Source organism: Phocoena phocoena, chromosome 13 (assembly GCF_963924675.1).
Source record: "Phocoena phocoena chromosome 13, mPhoPho1.1, whole genome shotgun sequence".
NCBI classification, from domain to species: domain Eukaryota; kingdom Metazoa; phylum Chordata; class Mammalia; order Artiodactyla; family Phocoenidae; genus Phocoena; species Phocoena phocoena.
This window is the reverse complement of record NC_089231.1, coordinates 23,263,775-23,287,596: the sequence shown is the minus strand read 5'-3', so window position 1 is coordinate 23,287,596 and position 23,822 is coordinate 23,263,775. Positions and strand designations below refer to the sequence as shown.

Below are 23,822 nucleotides of genomic sequence, written 5' to 3'. Positions count from 1 at the left end.
ACAGTAGCTGTATCAATTTACATTCCCACCAACAGTTTAGGAGGGTTCCCTTTTCACCGCACCCTCTACAGCACTTATTGTAGATTTTTTGATGATGGCCGTTCTGACTCGTGTGAGGTGATACCTCACTGTAGTTTTGATTTGCATTTCTCTAATGATTAGTGATGTTGAGCATCCTTTCCTGTGTTTGTTGGCAATCTCTATATCTTCTTTGGAGAAATGTCTATTTAGGTCTTCTGCACGTTTTGGGATTGGGGTGTTTGTTTTTTTGATATTGAGCTGCATGAGCTGCTTGTATATTTTGGAGATTAATCCTTTGTCAGTTACTTCGTTTGCAAATATTTTCTCCTATTCTAAGGGTTGTCTTTTCGTCTTGTTTATAGTTTCCTTTGCTGTGCAAAAGCTTCTAAGTTTCATTAGGTCCTATTTGTTTATTTTTGTTTTTATTTCCATTTCTCTAGGAGGTGGGTCAAAAAGGATCATGCTGTGATTTATGCCATAGAGTGTTCTGCCTATGCTTTCCTCTAAGAGTTTGATAGTGTCTGGCCTTACATTTAGGTCTTTAATGCATTTTGAGCTTATTTTTGTGTATGGTGTTAGGAAGTGTTCTAATATCATTCTTTTACGTGTAGCTGTCCAGTTTTCCCAGCACTACTTATTGAAGAGGCTGTCTTTTCTCCATTGTATATTCTTGCCTCATTTATCAAAGATAAGGTGACCATATGTGCATGGGTTTATCTCTGGGCTTTCTATCCGGTTCCATTGATCTATATTTCTGTTTTTGTGCCAGTACTGTAGCTTTGTAGTATAGTATGAAGTCAGGGAATTTGATTCCTCCAGCTCCGTTTTTCTTATGGTTGCTTTGGCTGTTCAGGGTCTTTTGTGTTTCCATACAAATTGTGAAATTTTTTGTTCTAGTTCTGTGAAAAATGCCATTGGTAGTTTGATAGCGATTACATTGAATCTGTAGATTGCTTTGGGTAGTGTAGTCATTTCACAATGTTGATTCTTCCAATACAAGAACATGGTGTATCTCTCCATCTGTTTGTATCACCTTTAATTTCTTTCATCAGTGTCTTATAGTTTTCTGTATATAGGTCTTTTGTCTCCTTAGGTAGGTTTATTCCTAGGTATTTTATTCTTTTTGTTGCAATGGTAAATGAGAGTGTTTCCTTAATTCCTCTTTCAGATTTTTCATCATTAGTGTATAGGAATGCAAGAGATTTCTGTGCATTAGTTTTGTATCCTGCTACTTTACCAAATTCATTGATTAGCTCTAGTAGTTTTCTGGTGGCATCCTTAGGATTCTCTGTGTATGGTATCAGGTCATCTGCAAACAGTGACAGTTTTACTTCTTTTACGATTTGGGTTCCTTTTATTTCTTTTTGTTCTCTGATTGCTTTGGCTAAAAATTCCAAAAGTATGTTGAATAATAGTGGTGAGAGTGGGCAACCTTGTCTTGTTCCTTATCTTAGTGGAAGTGGTTTCAGTTTTTCACCATTGAGAACGATGCTGGCTGTAGGTTTGTCATATATGGCCTTTATTATGTTGAGGTAAGTTCCCTCTGTGCCTACTTTCTGGAGGTTTTATATCATAAGTGGGTGTTGAATTTTGTCAATAGCTTTTTCTGCATCTATTGAGAAGATCATATGGGTTTTATCCTTCAGTTTGTTAATATGGTGTATCACATTGATTGATTTGTGTATATTGAAGAATCCTTGCATTCCTGGGATAAACCCCACTTGATCACGGTGTATGATCCCTTTAACGAGTTGTTGGATTCTGTTTGCTAGTATTTTGTTGAGGATTTTTGCATCTATGTTCATCAGGGATATTGGCCTGTAGTTTTCTTTTTTTGTGACATCTTTTTCTGGTTTTGGTATCAGTGTGATGGTGGCCTCATAGAATGAGTTTGGGGGTGTTCCTCCCTCTGCTATATTTTGGAAGAGTTTGAGAAGAATCGGTGTTAGCTCTTCTCTAAATGTTTAATAGAATTCGCCTGTGAAGCCATCTGGTCCTGAGCTTTTGTTTGTTGGAAGATTTTTAATCACAGTTTCAATTTCAGTGCTTGTGATTGGTCTGTCTATATTTTCTATTTCTTCCTAGTTCAGTCCCGGACGGTTTTGCTTTTTTAAGAATTTGTCAAATTCTTCCAGGTTGTCCACTTTATTGGCACAGATTTGCTTGTAGTAATCTCTCATGATCATTTGTATTTATGCAGTGTCAGTTTTTACTTCTACTTTTTCATTTCTAATTCTACTGATTTGAGTCTTCTCCCTTTTTTTCTTGGTGCTACTGGCTAATGGTTTAACAATTTTGTTTATCTTCTTAAAGAACCAGCTTTTAGTTTTATTGATCTTTGCTATTGTTCCCTTCATTTCTTTTTTATTTATTTCTGATCTGATCTTTATGATTTCTTTCCTTTTGCTAACTTTAGGGGGTTTTTTGTTCTCCTTTCTCTAATTGCTTTAGGTATAAGGTTAGGTTGTTTATTTGAGATGTTTCTTGTGTCTTGAGGTAGGATTGTATTGCTATAAACTTCCCTCTGAGAACTGCTTTTGCTGCATCCCATAGGTTTTGGGTCATCATGTTTTGACTGTCATTTGTTTCTAGGTATTTTTTGATTTCCTCTTTGATTTTTTTCAGTGATCTCTTGGTTATTTAGTAATGTGTTGTTTAGCCTCTTTTTCCATCCCCTCTCTTTCAGTCTGTATGTGTCCCTAGGTCCGATGTGGGTCTCTTGTAGGCAGCGTATATACACAGGTCTTGTTTTTGTATCCATTCAGCCAGTCTCTGTCTTTTGGTTGGAACATTTAATCCATTTACATTTAAGGTAGTTATCGATATGTATGTTACTGTTACCATTTTCTTAATTGTTTTGGGTTTGTTATTGTAGGTCTTTAACCTTCTCTTGTGTTTCCTGCCTAGAGAAGTTCCTTTAGCATTTGTTGTGAAGCTGGTTTGGTGGTGCTGAATTCTCTTAGCTTTCGCTTGTCTGTAAAGGTTTTAATTTCTCCATCAAATCTGAATGAGATCCTTGCTGGCTACAGTAATCTTGGTTGTAGGTTTTTCCCTTTCATCACTTTAAATATGTCCTGCCACTCCCCTCTGGCTTGCAGAGTTTCTGCTGAAAGATCAGCTGTTAACCTTATGGGCATTCCCTTGTATGTTATTTGTTGCTTTTCCTTTGCTGCTTTTAATATTTTTCCTTTGTATTTAATTTTTGATAGTATGATTAATATGTGTCTTGGCGTGTTTCTCCTTGGATTTGTCCTGTATGGGGCTCTCTGTGCTTCCTGGACTTGATTGACTATTTCCTTTCCCATATTAGGGAAGTTTACAACTGTAATCTCTTCAAATATTTTCTCAGTCCCTTTCTTTTTCTCTTCTTCTTCTGGGACCCCTATAATTCGAATGTTGGTGTGTTTAATGTTGTCCCAGAGGTCTGTGAGACTGTCCTCAGTTCTTTTCATTCTTTTTTCTTTATTCTGCTCTGCAGTAGTTATTTCCACTATTTTATCTTCCAGGTCACTTATCTGTTCTTCTGCCTCAGTTATTCTGCTATTGATTCCTTCTAGGGAATTTTTTATTTCATTTATTGCATTGTTCATCATTGTTTGTTTGCTCTTTAGTTTTTCTAGGTCCTTGTTAAACCTGTCTTTTATTTTCTCCATTCTATTTCCAAGATTGTGGATCATCTTTACTAACATTACTCTGAATACCTTTTCAGGTAGGCTGTCTATTTCCTCTTCATTTGTTTGGTCTGGTGGGTTTTTCCCTTGCTCCTTCATCTGTGTCTTTCTCTGTCTTCTCATTTTGCTTAACTTACTGTATTTGGGGTCTCCTTTTCTCAGGCTGCAGGTTTGTAGTTCCCATTGTTTTTGGTGTCTGCCCCCAGTGGGTAAGGTTGGTTCAGTGGGTTATGTAGGCTTCCTGGTGGAGGGAGCTGGTGCCTATGTTCTGGTGGATGAGACTGGATCTAGTCTTTCTGGTGGCCAGGACCACGTCTGGTGGTGTGTTTTGGGGTGTCTGTGGACTTATTATGATTTTAGGCAGCCTCTCTACCAGTGGGTGGGGTTGTCTTCCTGTCTTGCTAGCTGTTTGGCCTAGGATGTCCAGCACTGTAGCTTGCTGGTTGTTGAGTGAAGCTGGGTCTTAGCGTTGAGATGGAGATCTCTGGGATAGCTTTTGCCGTTTGATATTATGTGGAGCTGGGAAGTCTCTGGTGGTATAGTGTCCTGAACTCGGCTCTCCCACGTCAGAGGCTCAGGCCTGACACCCTGCTGGAGCACCAAGAGCCTGTCAGCCACTCAGTTCAGAAGAAAAGGGAGAAAAAAAAAAGAAAGAATAAAGTAAAATAACATTAAAATAAAAAAAATCTTAAAATTAAAAAGTAATAAAAACAAGAAAGAGGGCTTCCCTGGTGGCACAGTGGTTGAGAGTCCGCCTGCCAATGCAGGGGACACGGGTTCATGCCCCGGTCTGGGAGAATCCCACATGCTGCAGAGCGGCTGGGCCCGTGAACCATGGCCGCTGAGCCTGCGCGTCCGGAGCCTGTGCTCCGCAACGGGAGAGGCCACAACAGTGAGAGGCCTGCGTACCGCAAAAAAAAAAAAGAAAGAAAGAACAACCAAACTGAAAAACTAATCCACCAATGGTAACAAGCGCTAAAAACTATACAAAAAAAAAAAAAAAAGGACAGACAGAACCCTAAGACAGATGGTAAAAGCAAAGCTTTACAGACAAAATCACAAAAAAGCATACACATACACACTCACAAAACGAGAAAAAGGAAAAAATATATATATATTTAAGAAAAAAGGAAGAGAGCAATCAAATCAGTTAACAAATCTACCACTGATAATAAGCTCTAAATACTAAACTAAGATAAACATAAAACCAGAAACAAATTAGATGCAGAAAGCAAACGCAAGTCTACAGTTGATCCCAAAGTCCACTGCCTCAATTTTGGGATGGTTTGTTGTCTATTCAGGTATTCCACAGATGCAACGTACATCAAGTTGATGGTGGAGATTTGGTCCGCTGCTCCTGAGGCTGCTGGGAGAAATTTCCCTTTCTCTTCTTTGTTCACACATCTCCCGGGGTTCAGCTTTGGGTTTGGACCCGCCTCTGCGTGTAGGTCGCCTGAGGGCGTCTGTTGCCCGCCCAGACTGGACGGGGTTAAAGGAGCAGCTGGTTAGGGGGCTCTGGCTCACTCAGGCTGGGCGGAGGGAGGGGTACGGAATGCGGGGCGAGCCTGCAACGGCAGAGGCCAGAGTGACATTGCAACAGCCTGAGGCATGCTGTGTGTTCTCCCAGGGAAGATGTCCCTGGATTACGGGACCCTGGTTGTGGTAGGCTGCACAGGTTCCCGGGAGGGGAGGTGTGGACTTATGCTTGCATACAGACTTCTTGGTGGCTGCAGTAGCAGCCTTAGCGTTTCATGCCCGTCTCTGGTGTCTGCGCTGATAGCTGCGGCTCATGCCCTCTTTTGGAGCTCATTTAGGCAATGCTCTGTATCCCCTCTCCTCACGCACCCGGAAACAATGGTCTCTTGCCTCTTAGGCAGTTCCAGACGTTTCCCGGACTCCCTCCCTGCTAGCTGTGGCTCACTAGCCCCCTTCAGGCTGTGTTCACGCAGCCAACCCCAGTCCTCTCCCTGGGATCTGATCTCTGAAGCCCGAGCCTCAGCTCCCAGCCCCTGTCCGCCCCCCGCCCCCCACCCCCACCCCCCACCCCCCCCCCCCCCCCCCCCGGCGGGAGAGCAGAGGAACCTCTCGGGCTGGTGAGTGCCGATCGGCACCAATCCTCTGTGCAGGAATCTCTCCACTTTGCCCTCTGCACCCCTGTTGCTGCGCTCTCCTCCCTGGCTCCCAAGCTTCCCCCCAACCCACTGCCCGTCTCCGCCAGTGAAGGGGCTTCCTAGTATGTAGAAACTTTTCCTCCTCCACAGCTGCCTCCCAGAGGTGCAGGTCCCGTCCCTATTCTTTTGTCTCGGTGTTTCCTTTTTTCTTTTGCCCTACCCAGGTAAGTGGGGAGTTTCTTGCCTTTGGGGAAGTCTGAGGTCTTCTGCCAGCGTTTAGTAGGTGTTCTGTAGGAGTTGTTCCACATGTAGTTGTATTTTTGATGTATTTGTGGGGAGGAAGGTGATTTCCACGTCTTACTCCTCTGCTAACTTGAAGGTTCTGCCAACATAAATGTATTTTGAAAATTTTTTTTCACTTGTGGGAAGTGAAGCTTTCTAAATCTGCTTTTGAAAACTGATCCCTGATATTCATGCAGTTCTATAATATGTTTCTCATCATCTTTATTTGCTTTGTTTTTCCCAGGTGAGAGAAATGATGTTGTCCAGGTTTAAAATAGTTGCCACTCCTTGTACTCTGGCATGTCGTCATTTGCACATAAAAGAGAAAGGCAAGCCACTTATGTTGAACCCAAGAACAAACAAGGTTAGTAACATTAATTCTAACACACATTTTCTCTCTTCCTGGTAAAGGTTTGATATATTTTAGACTGATAAAGTATGACATTTTTGTATTCTGTAGCTTTATACTAAAACTGTTCGGAAATGTGCGTGAATTTTCTCTTTTCTCCGCATTGTGACAATTATGGCTGCTTTATACCTCCCAAATTTCACCCTCACAGTTTCTACCACAGTTTCTACCACCCAAGAAGGATTGAGTTTATTTCCTAGTTCTAGCTCAAAAGCAAAACAAAACAAAAACCCAAGAGTAGCATATGGGCCAGAACTGTTGGCCAGATGCAGTATATTTAGATTTATCCCGTTTAGTCATATTGTCATTTTTATAAATGTTTGGTAATTTCCTAATCCCTGATGGATTATTCTAACTGCCCTTGGAGGGAAAGAAATAGAAGGGGCCTTTTATTTCCCCCCCTAGTATGCTTACCTGCACACTGAAGAGTCTAGTTAAGGGATTTTTATCAATATTGACTCATGTGGAGAAATGGCATATATCTAAAGGAAAATAGCTCAAGATCAGCCGAAGTGTAACTGAAAGTAGGGTCCAGCTGCTCGCTGCTCAAAAGCCATTAAAGAGGCAAGATTGATGGAAAGTTAAGTTTGCTTTATTTTGGATGCCAGCAACGAGGGGGGAGGGCAGATGCCCGTCCAGAGGCATACACGCCCCCCACAGCCAGTGGGCAAGAGCTTTCATAGGTCGAGGGAGGCGCCTACGTGCAGAAGCAACACAGTCAGCTCTGACAGTCATCTTGACATTGGTCATTGGTGGTCCGACCAGTGTCACCTTGATTGTTTTAGGTACAGTTAATCTTCAGTTCCAAGGTCGGTTCTCATTTCTTTGAGGCCAGTTCTCGCAATTGTGGCAGCTTATGTCATGGCTACAGCCTGGTCATCACATAGTTAACTTCTTCCACCTGGTGAGTGTTTCAGTATCTATAAGACAGCTCCCAGGATACAGCTCAGAATGTTATCTGTAGCCCGTAAGGAGGGACTAAAGGGCCTTGACTATGCTTAACGACTAAACTATTATCATGTGGTCTCCTTTGACTGAGGACATGGGGGTGGGCAAAGACCATAGGGTCCTGCTCTGTTGCAGAGGGAGGTACACTTCTGTGTAAACTGGGAGGGCATTACGGTTGTGTAGATGAGCAAAAGAGGTTTGGTGGAACAAGTGGCATTGGAAGACAGAAAAGAGTAGGAGAAGGGCAGGTGAGAGGAAGGTTGTTTCTGCTGACTGTTAAAGAGCTAATCAAGACATCTATTTTAAACTATGTTGTCTTCACTTACACCAGGCCAGCAAATTTAAGAATTTTATCAACTATTAACATAAATACTTAATACATAAAATTATTTCTTTAATAATCATTTTAATTTCTACTGTACATTATAAATAAAACACTTTTGAGTGTCTCTTAAATCTAAATGGGAGATAGGCAGTGAAACCATGTGTAGCTACTCATTTATCTTTGGCAATAGGATAGGTAAAGCACTTTTAAATGAACACAGTTCATTTAAAACTATATAAAAATACAGGGGTTTTAACCCCTTTATATTTTCCAGCCTTAGATAAAATCTTGTAAGGAGCAACATGAGGCACAAAGGATTTAGTGATTTGAGTCTTCTCCCCCTTTTTTCATTATAAAAGTTCATCAATTTTGTAGGTCTTTACAAAGAACCAACTTTTGGTTTAATCTTTTAATTTTTCCAATTGTTTTTTTCTATTTTATTTATTTATTTTCACTGTAATCTTTATTATTTCCTTCCTTCTTGCTTCAGGTTTAGTTTGTTCCTTTTTCCCCCTAGTTTCTTAAGATGGAAGGTTAGGCAATTGATTTGAAATCGTTCTGCCTTTTTAAGTTACATTTACAGCTACAAATTTCCCTTAGCATTATTTTCACTGTATCCTATAAGTTTTGGTATGTGTGTTTTAATTCATCTGGAAGTCTAATTTCCCTGTGCTTTCTTCTCTGACCAATTGGTTTTTAGGAGTGTGTCGTTTAAAATCAAAGTGTTTGTGAATTCCCCAAATGTCCATTATTAATTTCTTTTATTTTTAATTTTTAAAATTTAATTAATTAATTTATTTATGGCTGCATTGGGTCTTCGTCGCCATGCGCGGGCTTTCTCTAGTTGCGGTGAGTGAGGGCTACTCTTTGTCATGGTGTGTGGGCTTCTCAATGCGGTGGCTTCTCTTGTTGTGGAGCACGGGCTCTAGGTGCACGGGCTTCAGTAGTTGTGGCACGCAGGCTCAGTAGTTGTGGCTCGCAGGCTTAGTTGCTCCGTGGCATGTGGGATCTTCGTGGACTAGGGCTCGAACCAGTGTCCCCTGCGTTGGCAGGCGGATTCTTAACCACTGTGCCACCAGGGAAGTCCCCCATTATTAATTTCTAATCTCATTGCATTGTGGTTGAAGATCATACTTTGGGTGACTTAAATCCTTTCAGATTTACTGAGACTTGTTTTATGGCCTGATGAATGGTCTGTCCTGGGGAATATTCCTTGTGCACTTGAAAAGAATGTGTATCCTGCTTCTTTTGAGGGGAGTGTCTGCTAGGTCTAGTTGCTTTATGGTGTTGTTCAAGTCTTCTTTTTCCATGTTGATTTTCTGTCTAGTTGTTTTTTCCATTATTGAAAATGAGATATTGAAATTTTCAGCTTGTTGAGTTGTCTTACTCCCTAATTCTGTCAGTTTTTGCTTCATGTATTTTGTTATCTAACAAAATATGTTTATAATTGTTGTATCTTCTTAATAGATTGATGCTTTCAGCAAAATGCCCTCCTCTAGTAACATGTTTGTTTCAAAGTCTATTTTGTCTGTTACTAACATAGCTACTCCAGCTCTCTTTTGGTTACTATTGACATGGTGTATCTTTTTCCATTCTTTTACTTTCCACCTATTTGTATCTTTGAAACTTTCCACCTATTTGTATCTTTGAATCAAAGTGTGTCTGTTGTAGTCAGCATATGATTGGATCATGTTTTTTTATCCATTCTGCCAATCCTTTTAATTATAGAGTTTAATCCATCTACGTTAGTGTAATAACTAATAAGGTATGATTTATGTCTGCTATTTTGCTATTTGTTTTAAATGTCTTATGTGCCTTTTGTTCCTCTTTACTCCATTGTTCCCTTCATTTGTATTAAATTTTCTATGATGCCATTTAAATTCCCTTGTCTTTTCTTTTCCTGCCTATTTCTGAGTTATTTTCTTAGTGGTTTGCCCTGAGGATTACAATTACCATCTTTAATACAGTCTAATTCAGTTTGATACCAATTTAATTTAAACAGTACAGCAAAATTTTGCTCCTGTAGAGGTCCATCTCCTTCTTTTGTGCTGCTTCGTCATACAAAGTACAAAGTACAAATTACATTTTATACGTTGCATGACCGTCAACACAGATTTATAATTACTGCTTTATGTAATTGTCTTAAATTGGGTAGGAGAGAAAAAGATCTACAAACAAAAAGTACATTTATACTGTCTTTTATATTATGTAGTCATTTTATCCATGTTCTTTATTTCTTTGTGTGGATTTGAATTATTGTCTAATGTCTTTAATTTAGGCCTGAAGGACTCCCTTTAGTATTTCTTGTGAGACGGGTCTGTTAGCAATGAATTCTCTGTTTTTGTTTATCTGGAATGTCTTAATTTCTCCATTTATTTATTTATTTATTTATGGCTGTGTTGGGTCTTCGTTTTTGTGCGAGGGCTTTCTGTAGTTGCGGCGAGTGGGGGCCACTCTTCATCGTGGTGCACGGGCCTCTCACTATCGCAGCCTCTCCTGTTGCGGAGCACAGGCTCCAGATGCGCAGGCTCAGTAATTGTGGCTCACGGGGCTAGTTGCTCCGTGGCATGTGGGATCCTCCCAGACCAGGGCTCAAACCCGTGTCCCCTGCATTGGCAGGCAGATTCCCAACCACTGCGCCACCAGGGAAGCCCAATTTCTCCATTTTTGAAGGATGGATTTGTAGGATTTAGAAATTCGTGGTTGACAGGTTATTCTTCTTTCAGCACTGTCTATGGCCTCCGTGGTTTCTGATAAGAAATCAGCTGTTACTCTTTTTGAGGATCCCCTGCACGTGATGAGTCACTTCTCTTTGCTCTCAGATTTCTGCTGTCTTTGGCTTTTGACAGTTTGAATATGATGTGTCTAGGGGTAGAGTTCTTTGAGTTTTTCTTGATTGGAGCTATTGAGCTTCTTGGATGTGTGGATTAATGCTTCTCATCAAATTTGGGAGGTTTTTAGCCATTATTTTTTCAAATATTCTTTAGCCTTTTCTCTCCTCACCTCTGGGCCTCCTGTTATGTACGTGTTGGTACTCTTGCTGGTCTCTCAGGTCTGTTCACATTTATTCCTTATTTTTCTTTTTTTTTTGTTTTTTTTAATTTTTCCTTTCTATTTCTCAGACTGGATTATCTCGGGTGACCAATCTTTAAATCTGATGGTTTTTTCCTTCCACCACTCAAGTCTGCTTGTTGAGCCCCTTTAGTGAATTTTTTATTTCAGTTGTTGTAGTTTCAATTCCAGAATTTCTATTTAGTTCCTTTTTTATCTTCTCTGTTTATCAGTATTCTCTATTTAGTAGGATGTCATTCTCATACTTCTTCTTAGTTCATTAGACAATGGTTTTTTTTAGTTTTTTTGATATATTTAAAATAACTAACTTTTTTCTTTTTTTAAATTGAAGTATAGTTGACTTACAATGTTTCAGTTATACAGCAAAGTATATTCTTTTTCAGATTCTTTTCCATTATAGATTATTACAAGATATTGAATATAGTTCCCTGTGCTGTACAGTAGGTCCTTATTGTTTATCTGTTTTTTATATAGTAGTGTGTTAATCCCAAATTCCCAATTTATCCCTCCCCTAGAATAACTAAAGTCTTTGTCTAGTAAGTACAATGTTTGGGCTTCCCCAGGGGCAATTTCAATTAACTGCCCTTATTTCCTGTATATGAGTCAGACTTTATGTGTTTTGTTGCTGTTGTTGTTTGTTTGTGTGTTTTTTGCTTGCCTTATGATTTTTGGTTGAAAACTGGGCTTTTAAAATAATGTGGCTGCCCTGGAAACCAGATATTCATTCCTCCCAGTCATTTCTGAACTAATTCCTTCTTCTTGTTATGTATGCCTACTGAAGTCTCTGCTTTGTTAACTTAGTGATCAGCCAATGATTAAACAGAAACTGAAATACCTAGAACCATTAAATCTCCCATTCTTTGCCAGGGGGCTTTGTGTACCTGCTGGGGTGTGCCTTCAGGACTCAGCCAGGCAGTTTACAGCTACGCATCAGCCTTCACTTCCTGTTTACACAGAGCCTCAAGGTTAGCCAGAGGTGGGAGCTTAGGGCTTTCTCAGGTCTTTCCTGGACATGCGTACAGCTGTGCATATGACCTTCTAGGTTCTCAGGAATATGTCTCAGCATTTCAAAGTTCCCCATGGACATCTCATTTCTCAGCTTTTCCTTTTCAGCTTTTTGGTTAGCCTGTTGTTTGCCCCAACTGTTACCTACTGCCTTGGGGAGCTGCTATGTTAAATAATTGCCTCTGATTGTTTTCAACAGACCCTTCTGGCGGGAAAGGCTGTTCACACTGCCTGAGCTCCAAGTCAGGTCAAATAAAGACAGCCTTGCAAATAGGGTCTTCCAGGTCAGATAATAACAGTTTCCTGGATATGGGGCTTTAGAAGAATCTCCAAACCCTCCTGCCTTCTCCAGTGACTGCCAGGCTCTGATTGTCAAAGCGATTGTTTCACAGTGATTGCGTTTTCAAGGTTACTGTGGAGCTGGGGAGGGGAGATAGGAACAAGGCAAGTTAAAATGCCATGAAGCTTGCTGTTCTCACTGAAATTCAGCACTTTTTCTTGAATAAATGCTCTCCAACTGCTGAAAGCTTTGGTTAATTTCCAGAATTCTGATCATTTGGCCAGGGTTCTTGTTGCTTTTATGGAGGAAAAGATTTTTAGAAGTCCTTTCTCTGGCATTTTTACTGACATCATTGATAAAAAAAAAAAAAAATTTAACCCATAGCTGAATACCAGAAACTGAAAAAGAATTTATTACATAGGTTAATTTTTCTTAAGTAGCATTCTTCCTTCCCCCTCCCTCTGTTCAGCCTCACTCCTTTCCAGTCACGGTAGCCTCTTAATTTGGTTTGTGTTCTTTCAAACTGTATTCTGTTGATTTCATTTTTAACGTATGCATACATCTGTATATAATATGTACTTTATGGGGGTTTTCTAAACATAATAATTAACAGTGAATTTGTTTTGATTTTCAGCTTGACTTTTTCTCCTAACTGTGTATCTGGGAGATCTTCCTACTGCACACTTAGAGATACATGTTTAAGTGTTTTTATGGAAATACCATAGGTTGCTAACTCTTCCATAATTGATGGACTTTTAGTTAGTTTGTAATAGGCAAGAGAACTGGAAACAGTGCTACAATTAATCTCTTCATATACGCGTCTCTATATATGAATATATCTCTAGGATAACTAACTAGAAGTAGAATTGCTTTGTGTGCATTCAAGATATGGAAGCGACCTAAGTGTCCATCAAAAGATGAATGGGTAAAGAAGATATATGTACACACAATGGAATATCATTCAGCCATAAAGAAGAATGAAATTCTGCCATTTGCAACAATATGGGTGGACCTGGAGTATTATGCTCAGTGAAATAAGTCAGACAAAGGCAAATACTGTGTGATGTCACTTATATGTGGAATCTAAAAAACAAAACAAGTGAATGGATATAACAAAACAGAAACAGACTCACAGATATAGAGAACAAACTAGTGGTTAGGAGGAGAGGAGAGGCAAGGGGAGAGGGGCAAGATAGGGGTAGAGGATTAAGAGGTACAAACCACTTTGTATAAAATAAATAAGCTGCAAGGATATATTGTACAGCACAGGGAGATATAGTCATTATTTTATAATAATTTTAAATGGAGTTTAATCTATAAAAACATTGAATCACTATGTTGTACACCTGAAACTAATATTGTAAGTCAACTATACTTCAGTTAAAAAAATAATACATTATGTGCATTTAAAAAAAATCTAAGAGTACTTTGAAATTGGCTTTCAAAAAGCCTAAACCAGTTTATATTCCAGCAATGGTATGTGAGAGTGATTCTTTTACCATACCCTCCCCAGTACTAGATATGATCAGTCATAAATTTATGAAAGTCCGGGCAAAAATGATATCTTGTTGATCTTTTTAAGTTTATGTTTAAATTATGTTTGGTAGGACGCACCATTGCTACCCCTGTAAGTAATAATTTTTAATCCTTCTGTTTTTTCCTTTTTAGGGGATGGCATTTACATTACAGGAACGACAAATGCTTGGCCTTCAAGGACTTCTACCTCCCAAAATAGAGACACAAGATATTCAAGCCTTACGATTCCACAGAAATGTGAAAAAGTTGAATGGCCCTTTGGAAAAGTAAGAGTTGATTAGATGCTTAGTTTTTTTATTGGTGTTCTGATCAGAAAAATTGGGAGTATTATGATTATTATCACATGAGAAATATACAGTCTCAATGAAACTTTTGCTTTAGTTGGTTTATAATGATTGTTTCCTTCACTTATTTTCACTATTGTAAAATTTAGCAGAAATCAATATTTTATGGTTAAAATCACAGAGCATTTCAGGTTTGAACGGAATGTTAGAAGCAGAGGCTATCACCTAATTTGCACCCATTCTATTCAATAACTTTTATTGATCACCTACTTTGTGTGTGCCATTGCTAGCCACTGAGGATATAAACTGGGTGACAGATAGGGTGGCCATGTAATATATCATCCAATCCCAGACACTTTGGGGAGTAAAAAAGAAGTAACTGAAACTGTCCCGGGCAAATTAGAATGTATGGCTACCGCAGTAACTCACAGCCTAGCCTGCCTTCTAGGAGTTCATCAGTAGATGGCTATACTATGCCTGTCATTGTATAGCACAGTGAGAAAAAGGGACACGTAGAGTACATTCTGAAAATGTGAAGAGGGGTGCCAGCCGAGCTCGGGGAGTCACTTCCTGGAGGAAGTGATGCCTGAGCTGAATTTGAAACAGTATGTTACAAGGAGCAGGCAAATGAGAAAGAAGGGCAGGGTATTCTGGTACAGGGATCAGTCTGACTGTAGAACTAAAAATATTTATTGGGTTTATAAAATATAGGGGATTATTGGATATTGGTAACTAGTGAGAGTGGTTTCTTTACATTATGGGGCATATATATATACGTGAAAAAATATATAGTCTCGAACTCATGTTACCACGGAGGAAAGACAATGTCAAGAAGTGGCGTGAGAGTTAAAGACGGAGGGGAGTGTTAACGGGACCTGAAGTCAGGAAAATCTGAAGTGTATATATGTGTGGTGGGGGTCAGGGAATGACAGAAAAGGACCCCAGAGAGTGTGCCAACTGAGCTGCATTTGGAGAGCATGAGTAGAGGACTGTGCCTGGTCAGAGGGTGTTCCAGGCAAAGGGTGTGTGGGCGTATGCTGCAACTCCAAGGTCAGAGTTGTGGTGCATTTGAGGAAGTGAAGTGATTCAGTATGAAGATGAGGCTGGAAAGTAGTCATTGAGGTCTAGTTAACTATTTTAGGAGCTTAAGCCTATTAAACTGGCATTTGGAAGCCCTTCAGGGAGAATAGAAATGATCAGAGGTATGTTTTTAAGAGAAGAATAGGATTGGAGCAGGGGAACAAAATTGTGAGAATAGAGACTACAACACTGTAAAACATCTATACTCCAATTTAAAAAAAAAACTAACTTTTACTATATTTATTTTTAATTTTTTTCAACAATACCTCTGTGCTCTTTTAATCTTTGGTTACTTATTCTCTAGTTTTTAGCTTAATGGTTTGTTTACTAAACAAACATAGAAGCTTTAATCCTAAAATAAAAAAATAAAATAAAGGCTGTTGCTTTGATGCCTGTGGTGTTAATAAGGTTTGAAAAAAAAAGGTTCTTGAGGTAGCCCAGGTGAGAAGTGACGGTGGCTTGGGCTGGGTGGGGATGGAGGGAGGAAATAAATATTTGAAAGATACTTCACAGGTAGTCTCTGTGGGACATACTGATTTATTAGGTTGGGGTGGGGGAGGGTGGGAGAGGAAGAAATCAAGAATGGACTCTGGATGGATTCCCATTTGATCAGATGATAACAAGAGGAGAAACAAATGTGGGGAAAAGACAATGAGTCTGTTTTAGACATATTTAATTCAGTGTGATTACTGGTTTTTCAGGCCAACATCTCCCTGTTTTCTAACCTCTATTCTTTAAAAGCTGTTATTTATATATTTATGTGAATTGACCATTGCCTCCTTTTGTGCTACCTGTGTGCCCTGTATAGAACTTAAAATGCCTATAAGCCTCCTGGATTATAAGCTCCATGAGGGAAATTCCCTGGTGGTCCAGTGGTTAGGATTCCTTGCTTCTACTGCAGGGCAGCATGGGTTTGATCCCTGGCCAGGGAACTAAGATCCTGCATGCCATGTGCTGCGGACAGATGGATGGATGGATGGATGGGTAAATGAATAAACAAACAAACTCACTCCACGAGGACAGGGGCACTTCTTACATCCCTGGAGTTCAGAATAGTACCTGGCACATAGTATTTTGTAAATATTTGAATGAATGCCACTTTATTTCCTTATTTACGTGTCAGTCACCTTGAAGATTAGGTCCTTGAAGGTGGGGCCTCATGGTAATTTTTGTGTTTCCAGTGCCTGATACAGAGCCTGACTCACAGTTAGAGCTCAATAAATGTTACCTGTTGGTTCTGTTATTACTCTTTTCATCATCACCATCTACCATTTAAGCACATTTTTATTTTTGTTGATTTTCAGTCCTGGGTATTATGTAATGATAATATAGGGTTTTGTTTTCCAGGGGGAGGGAGTCCTCAATTTTAGATGTTTAGATTTGACTTCAAAGGCCAAAGTCTTTAGCCTAATGCTGGCTGATGTAGGCATTATTTGGTGTGCTTAATTTCAGATACATCTATATAATGGGAATACAAGAAAGAAATGAGAAGTTGTTTTACAGAATACTGCAAGATGATATCGAAAGTCTAATGCCAATTGTATATACACCAACAGTTGGTCTTGCCTGCTCCCAGTATGGACACATCTTTAGAAGACCTAGGTAAGGCTTATTTTTAAAAATATATTTGCAAAAAAAAAAAAAAAAAAAAAAATATTTGCAAATGACTATTGCGTAGAAAAAACATCACTTCGTAGCCCCTATTACATTTCTATTTTATGTATTGCAGTCTTATCCAACCACATTTCCCACCTCACAAAAGCTTAATTTGGACCAAAAGGGATTAATAAAAATCTAACATGTGATATCTTTTATTTTGTGGAAATACCATCATTTATTCCTAACCTTCTTTAAGTATTTATGATTGTTAGAGGAAATGTGCATTTTTGTACCAAAAAAAAAAAACCCACAGTATTCTTAATTTTGGTGGCATATTCGGCAGAATAATCATAAAAGTTTTTGACAATCTGGCCAATTAAGAGATAGATTCTCATTTTTTTATCAGCTTTATTTCTATTGTTTGTCCTTTTTTATGAATTTACACAAATTTTACTTTCTGATAGTTCAAGTACCTCCAAATATTTTAAGTGGAAAGGGTACTGGAATGAGCATTGGCTCAAGTCTTTGAATAAGTTACTTTATTCCTCCGAATCTGTTTATCATAAGGTAGGAATACCAGTATCTTTCAAAGAGCTGCTGAGAAGGTCAGATGAGGAAACTGATGTGACAGTTTTTTGTAAACTTATAAGCATTGTATAAATGCTATTTTTACTTAATTTGAGTTTTCTTCTCTGTTCCTCTAACGTGTAATCATTTTCCACAATCCTTATGTTTTTCCCATGTCCTGCTTACGTATTGATACAAATGTAGAAATGCAAACACTGTGTGATAGCATTTATCTTTAGTCTCCTCTCATGTAGTCTAGTGGCTTTCAAACTTTAATATGCGTATGAAACATCTGTGGGGCTTACTTAAAATGTTCATCCTTGCCAACTTTCCTCTCCTTCCTATTCCCAAGATTCTGATGAAAAAGAGAAAGGTCTGGAGGTCCGGATTGTAATGAACACCGTCGGTGATGGTGTTGCAGGTATTCCCCGGAAGACACTTTGAGAACACTGTCTGTTCTGTCCTATGTGCTGCCATCAATTAATATGTCTAAGCATTTCTGTGGTATAACCCAGCTGTTCAGCTCTTTTATAGTTTCATTTTCACTTATAATAGTACTTCCCAATCCAGATTAAAGGACAAAGGAAAACAAAAAGATACTGATGCCTGGGCCCCAACCACAGAGATTCTGATTCAGTTTGTCTAGAGTTGGGCCCAGGTGTTGCTGTTTCATAAAATCTCCTGGTGTGATTTTGATGTGCACCCAGAGTTGAGAACTCACATGAAACATAAAGAGCTTTTGGGTGAGGGCAGATACCGTGTATCATTTGTGCAGTGGCAGTAGTTTTTTGTTTGTTTTGCTTTTTACATAGAAGATGGTCAGTAGGTCTTGGTTGTTTAAGTCCAAGCTAGTTAAATCAGAATCTCTGGGGGTAGAACCCTGGCATTTTAAAAAGCTCATCAGATGGGCTTCCCTGGTGGCACAGTGGTTGAGAGTCCGCCTGCCGATGCAGGGGACATGGGTTCGTGCCCCGGTCCGGGAAGATCCCACATGCCGCGGAGCGGCTGGGCCCTTGAGCCATGGCCACTGAGCCTGCGCGTCTGGAGCCTGTGCTCTGCAACGGGAGAGGCCACAACAGTGAGAGGCCCGCGTACCGCAAAATAAATAAATAAATAAATAAAATAAAAAGCTCATCAGATGATTCTACTATGAAGCTCTGGTTGAGAAACCGTTTAAACTGATTTAAGCTGGGATAGTAATGCCAAAGTTAAGATGTCGATAAGAAGAATGGATAAGCATCAAGTTCCTACTGTATAGCACAGGGCACTGTATTCAATAGCCTTTGATAAACCATAATGGAAAAGAATATGATAAAGAATGTATATATGTATGTATAACTGTGTCACTGTGCTGTACAGTAGAAATTAACACAACATTGTAAATCAACTATACTTCAATAAAATAAATTTTTTAAAAAGGATATCAGTGAGAAAGTTAAGAATCAGTTTGAAGGCACTGGGAGCCCATTGGCCCTCGTCTTTACTTGGCCTGTTTTCTAGAACCTATGTTTCTTTTTTCTGTCTCTCTTCCTGCCTTCCTCTCTTCCTTTATTGAAATCTGGATTATCTCAATTGGATAACAATATACAGTGTTTAAAATAACTTTTTACTTTTTCCTAATGCTTCAAGGATGGATTTTTTATGTGAAATTACTATAGTTTTCTTCTCTCCCTTCCTGCTCCTTCAGATTTCAAATTTTGTTTCAGTGACTTTTGACAGTAGTTTACTTAGCTTTATCGTGCTTTCCTGCATTGGTGGGTTGTCTTTATATTGCTTTTTACTGGAGGTATATTGAGTTTATTTGAATAGGAGATGTGGATACATTTCTTCTTGGGTAAAAATGATCACATCATTTAATAATAACCTTTGTTGCAGCTACTATGTGAACAATGCAATTACAGTTTGAAGTGGTTGAAAATAAACCTGTGTGACTTAGGTAAATCTGCTTGGAAATGACAGTGTCTTGATGTTTTACTAAAATATCTAAATATTCCAATTATGAACAAAAACTTAGAAAAAACTAAAAACTGTTGTGAAATGCAAAAGTGTTTTTGTTCTGTTGCAGGGGATTATTTATTTCAATCTCAGACAGAGGTCATGTTAGATCAATTGTGGATAACTGGCCAGAAAATCATGTTAAGGTACTAATAGCACAACCTTCCTTTCACAATGTTTTTCTTTCTATGTAAGTTACCTCTTATAAGGCAAAATTTTCAAGAACAGTTTTTTTTCATTGTTGCTCTGATTTATTTTGTACTTGCATACATGTAGATTTAGTGCTCTGAGGAAATCATGATAGTAATTATAAAATGGGTTACTAAAAAAATAAATAAATAAATAAATAAAAAATAAAATAAAATAAAATAAAATGGGTTACTGGTATAGAGTTTGCCCTGGGAAAGCAACTGGGCCTAGTAAGGTGAGCCTGTTCACTACAGTACCACTGGTATCTCTTGCTTTCTCTATATTCCTTTACTTTTTCAGTTAATATTATTCTAGGTAAAGAAAATACATTAAAATGCCATAAAAACTTTTATTCTGGTAGGCAATGGGGAGGATTCATTATGTCTTTTTTCTTCTAATTCTAAGATAGATTTAGATCCTTAAGCAAATATAACACTCTTAGCATTTCAAATTTAGCAAATATAAACAGCTGTCAATCTGGCTGTCTTTCATAAAACAAAAACTAATGACTTATTTAAGATCTTTTGGTAGGCTTTAGTGTTTATTACAGGCAGTAATCTTAGTTGCCTTTATTGCATGTTTTCCTCACCAAAATAATCTTTGATGAATTATCATTTGTTCTAATAACCTAAAAAAAATTTGGTCAGATAATTAAATTCATAGTATCCTCTTAAAACCTTGTAGGTGTATTTTTTATTCTAGATTTTTTTTCTCCATTGCTAAGGTTTTTCTTGTTTGGCTTCAGTTATTATTTGGAGTAACATGTTATTTCTAAACTCTTTGTTTCTCTTAGGGTTAATCTTTATCAGAAGTTCCCCTCTCCCCTTTTTAGTCCTTGTGAACATATTCAAGTTGATCCTCTAGTCAGAAGCATTCTACTCCTAAACCAAAGACACAGGGAAATCAAATCTAGTTAATTCTCCTCTTTACATCTATATTCTAGAAACCCTAGAATTTTAAGCATTCTTGGTTGGTGAACTTTGAAAGTTAGTTAAGAAACAATTTTCTTTTTAAAAGTGAGAGTGAAACTATGTGAAGAGAATCTTTTTTTGAGGTTTTCTGTTTTGTTTTGAACAGTAGCTTTTCTGAGATAAAATTCACATACAATGCAATTCACTGGCTTAAAATGTAAATTCAGTAATTTGTAGTATATTCACAGAGTTGTGCAGCCATCGTCATTGAGAACATTTTCATCACAGCTCCCTCATCCCCACCCTGCCAGAAAAGCCCTGTACCCATTAGTGTCACTCCCCACTCAGCCCTAGACAACCACTAATGCACTTCTCTCTCTGTAGCTTTACATGTTCATGTGAATGGAATAATCTAATACGTGCTATTTTGTGACGAAGAGAATCTTTTTGTGAATGTGTTTCTTAAGTGCTCCATTTTGGACAACTTATAATTTATTTTACTTTATCTTATTTGTAATTAAGGCTGTTGTGGTGACTGATGGAGAGAGAATTCTGGGTCTTGGAGATCTGGGTGTCTATGGAATGGGAATCCCAGTAGGAAAACTTTGTTTGTATACAGCTTGTGCTGGAATACGGCCTGATAGATGCCTGCCTGTGTGTATTGATGTAGGAACTGATAATCCAGTGAGTAAAATCATTTTCCCCCTTTGACCCTTCTCCCATATTAAAAAAAAAAAAAAAACTGCTTTATTACATTCCTCTTTTGAAGAAATATAAGAAGAGAAAATTCTGTGATTAGATATTAGCCTTTGTCTTAAACGCCTTTTAATATTTATGCAAATAATAGTGAATTAATACTATTAAGTTTTTTGAAGAAGGGCAATAAAGTTTTAAAAATTATTAACTTCTCTATTTTACAATTTTCGTTTTATAGAATGTGTTTTAAATGGTTACATAACAGAATGCTTTTATTTTTACGTTTGTTCTCTTTTATAGGCACTCTTAAAAGATCCATTTTACATGGGTTTATATCAGAAAAGAGATCGATCACAACGTTACGATGATCTGATTGATGAGTTTATGAAGGCCGTTACTGACAGGTATTTTTTAAAAGTTTGAGTATATGAAAGCATCTCTTAAAAAAAAAAAAAAGGAACCACAGTTTTGTTTTCCTTTATCTTTTGTGAAGATAGGTAGAAGGAGATTAAATTTTGGAGAAATTAGGTTCTTTCCTGCCTGATTCGATGTGCTGATGTGTGGTGATACCCTCTGCCTTGCCTTCCTGAGTTATCTGACATCTTGAGCACACTGAAATCTTGAAGTCTGCACTCACTGCTCCTAAAATCCCCTCACTGTGCGGTTCTTTCAGCCCTTGGCATCCAGGCTGACTCCACCATTCCAGTGAAACCCTTGTGCAGCTTTCGTGTTTTAAATTCTGACCGTTTGGTCTTCTTCTCTCTCCTCCTCTTTGCAGCATCTGACCAGGTTTTCCACTCCTACATCCTTGAAATTGTTTTCTCTTGACCACTAAAAGACTTTCCTAACTTGGTCTTTCTCCCACCCTTTTTCTTTCCTTTGTCATCTCCACTGGTTTTTCTTCCTCTCTTATTAAATGCGGGTGAATACGTAGTTCTCTTCTCTTGTCGTAGTCTTGTAAGCTATGACCTTTATGCACGTGACTCCTAAGTCCATGAATACCCATCTCTGTACTCCCACATCCCTCTGAGGCTTGCGTTCCCAACAGTTGGAATCCTCCATCCAGACATTTTGTTGCTCCTTCATATTCATGTCCAGAACAACTCCTTCCCTTTCTAAATTGCCTGTCTTCTGTAAATCCAGCCTCTAATAATGGCATTAACATGGTTGACAGGGTTGTCGCCAGACCTTTGATCTTGGTCTAATCTTTGACTTTTTCTCCTCCTCCATCAACCACGTATAGTGTCACTCAATCCTCACATCCAGTTGGTACTATCCCTTAAATGCCTCAGAAATATATCTCCTCTTTTCCATTGCCACAGCCTTTCTGCAGATCTTCATCTCTCTTTTGGATTCTTTAAAACCTTCCTCCAACTTCTCTCCATTTCCTCTCCACCTTACCACCAGATTAGTCTTTTAAAAACATGCACTTTGTTATATCACTCTTTTGTTTGAAATCTATCAGTGGTTTCATGTTGCCATAGGGTAAAGTCCAAACTCTTTATGATCTAGCCCTGCCCTACCTTGTAGATTATTGGTACATGAAGATAGTAAAAAATTAACTCCTGGGCTTCCCTGGTGGCGCAGTGGTTGAGAGTCCGCCTGCCGATGCAGGGGACACGGGTTCGTGCCCCGGTCTGGGAAGATCCCACATGCCACCAAGCGGCTGGGCCCGTGAGCCATGGCCGCTGAGCCTGCGCGTCCGGAGCCTGTACTCCGCAATGAGAGAGGCCACAACAGTGAGAGGCCCGTGTACCACAAAAATTAACTCCTTTTCAGAATCAAAGTTGACATATCTAAAACTAAACTTTTTATCTTCCCCAAAATTGCCATCTCCTCCCCTTCCCCTCATTTCCTTACCTTGGACAATCAGATAGTATCTCTTAGTCATCCAGCATCTCTCTCACTTCCCAGGTGGTCCTCATTGTCAACTTCTTTTTGTTCATTCTGATGTCTGCTGATTGTCCCTTTCACTTCCTGTGGCTTCTGCTTCAGATCTTCTTGTCGTCCTCTAGCTGTCTAGCTATTTTTCCTTCTTTCTCATCTCTCCCCAGGTTGATATATGCTGTGTATCACTGGCAGGTTTATCCTTCCTAAAGGGAGTCTCAGATGAATTCTTCCCTTCTCTAGCCTTCAGTGATTCTAGATCAGATACGGAATAAAGTCCCCATTCCCTAATTTTGCATTCAATGTTCTCCGTTATCTGGCTCCAACCTACCTTAACCAACTTCTCCCTTATACTTTCATATAGACCCTGAAATATATAGCCAGACTGTTGAAAATTCAGGGTCAGCAAAATACACCTTGTTTTTCTTTCTACCGCTTTACTTTTTGTTGTTCTTTCAGGACCCAAATAAAGTCCCACCTCCTTTTCAAGCCTTCCCTTACTCCACCCCACCAAGATGATTGATATCTTTTTCTGCATGCCAGTCAACTCATACAGCAATTATTCTTTAACCTCTTATTTAATATATACTTGCCTGTGTTGCTGTTTAACTGTGAGCGTAATGAAAATTCACATATCAAATATATACTTTTTGAGACTCAGAGACAAAATCTCTTGCTTTTTAGGAAGTTACTTGTGCTTACGTGTGCTGGACACCCTCCTAGGCACTTGGTAATAGTTTATGCAGATTAATATCCCATAGGTCCATCATACTGCTACCTTCATTTTAAGAACCCCATACATTTTTCTGAATGAGTAATAGATTTTTCTACATTTTGCGTTCTAGTCTTTCACAGACTCTGAAAATTGCCAGATGGCCTTAAACGAACTAACTTTGTACATTATTTTAAAATGTGATCATAAGGACTATTAGACAGGAAAGCTGTTTAAAAGTG

The 23,822-nt window shown here is 38.7% G+C and overlaps 1 protein-coding gene across 1 annotated transcript in view; it reads left to right on the top strand.

The window, feature by feature from the left end:
- ME2 (malic enzyme 2) overlaps positions 1–23,822 on the top strand; it is a 53,722-nt gene that overhangs the window by 7,422 nt on the left and 22,478 nt on the right. The window contains exons 2-7 of the mRNA XM_065889389.1: positions 6,330–6,449; positions 13,793–13,926; positions 16,477–16,626; positions 19,256–19,331; positions 20,808–20,969; positions 21,282–21,385. Coding sequence (XP_065745461.1) covers positions 6,339–6,449; positions 13,793–13,926; positions 16,477–16,626; positions 19,256–19,331; positions 20,808–20,969; positions 21,282–21,385 — 737 coding nt within the window. The 5' untranslated portion in view covers positions 6,330–6,338. The remainder of the gene's footprint in view (positions 1–6,329; positions 6,450–13,792; positions 13,927–16,476; positions 16,627–19,255; positions 19,332–20,807; positions 20,970–21,281; positions 21,386–23,822) is intronic.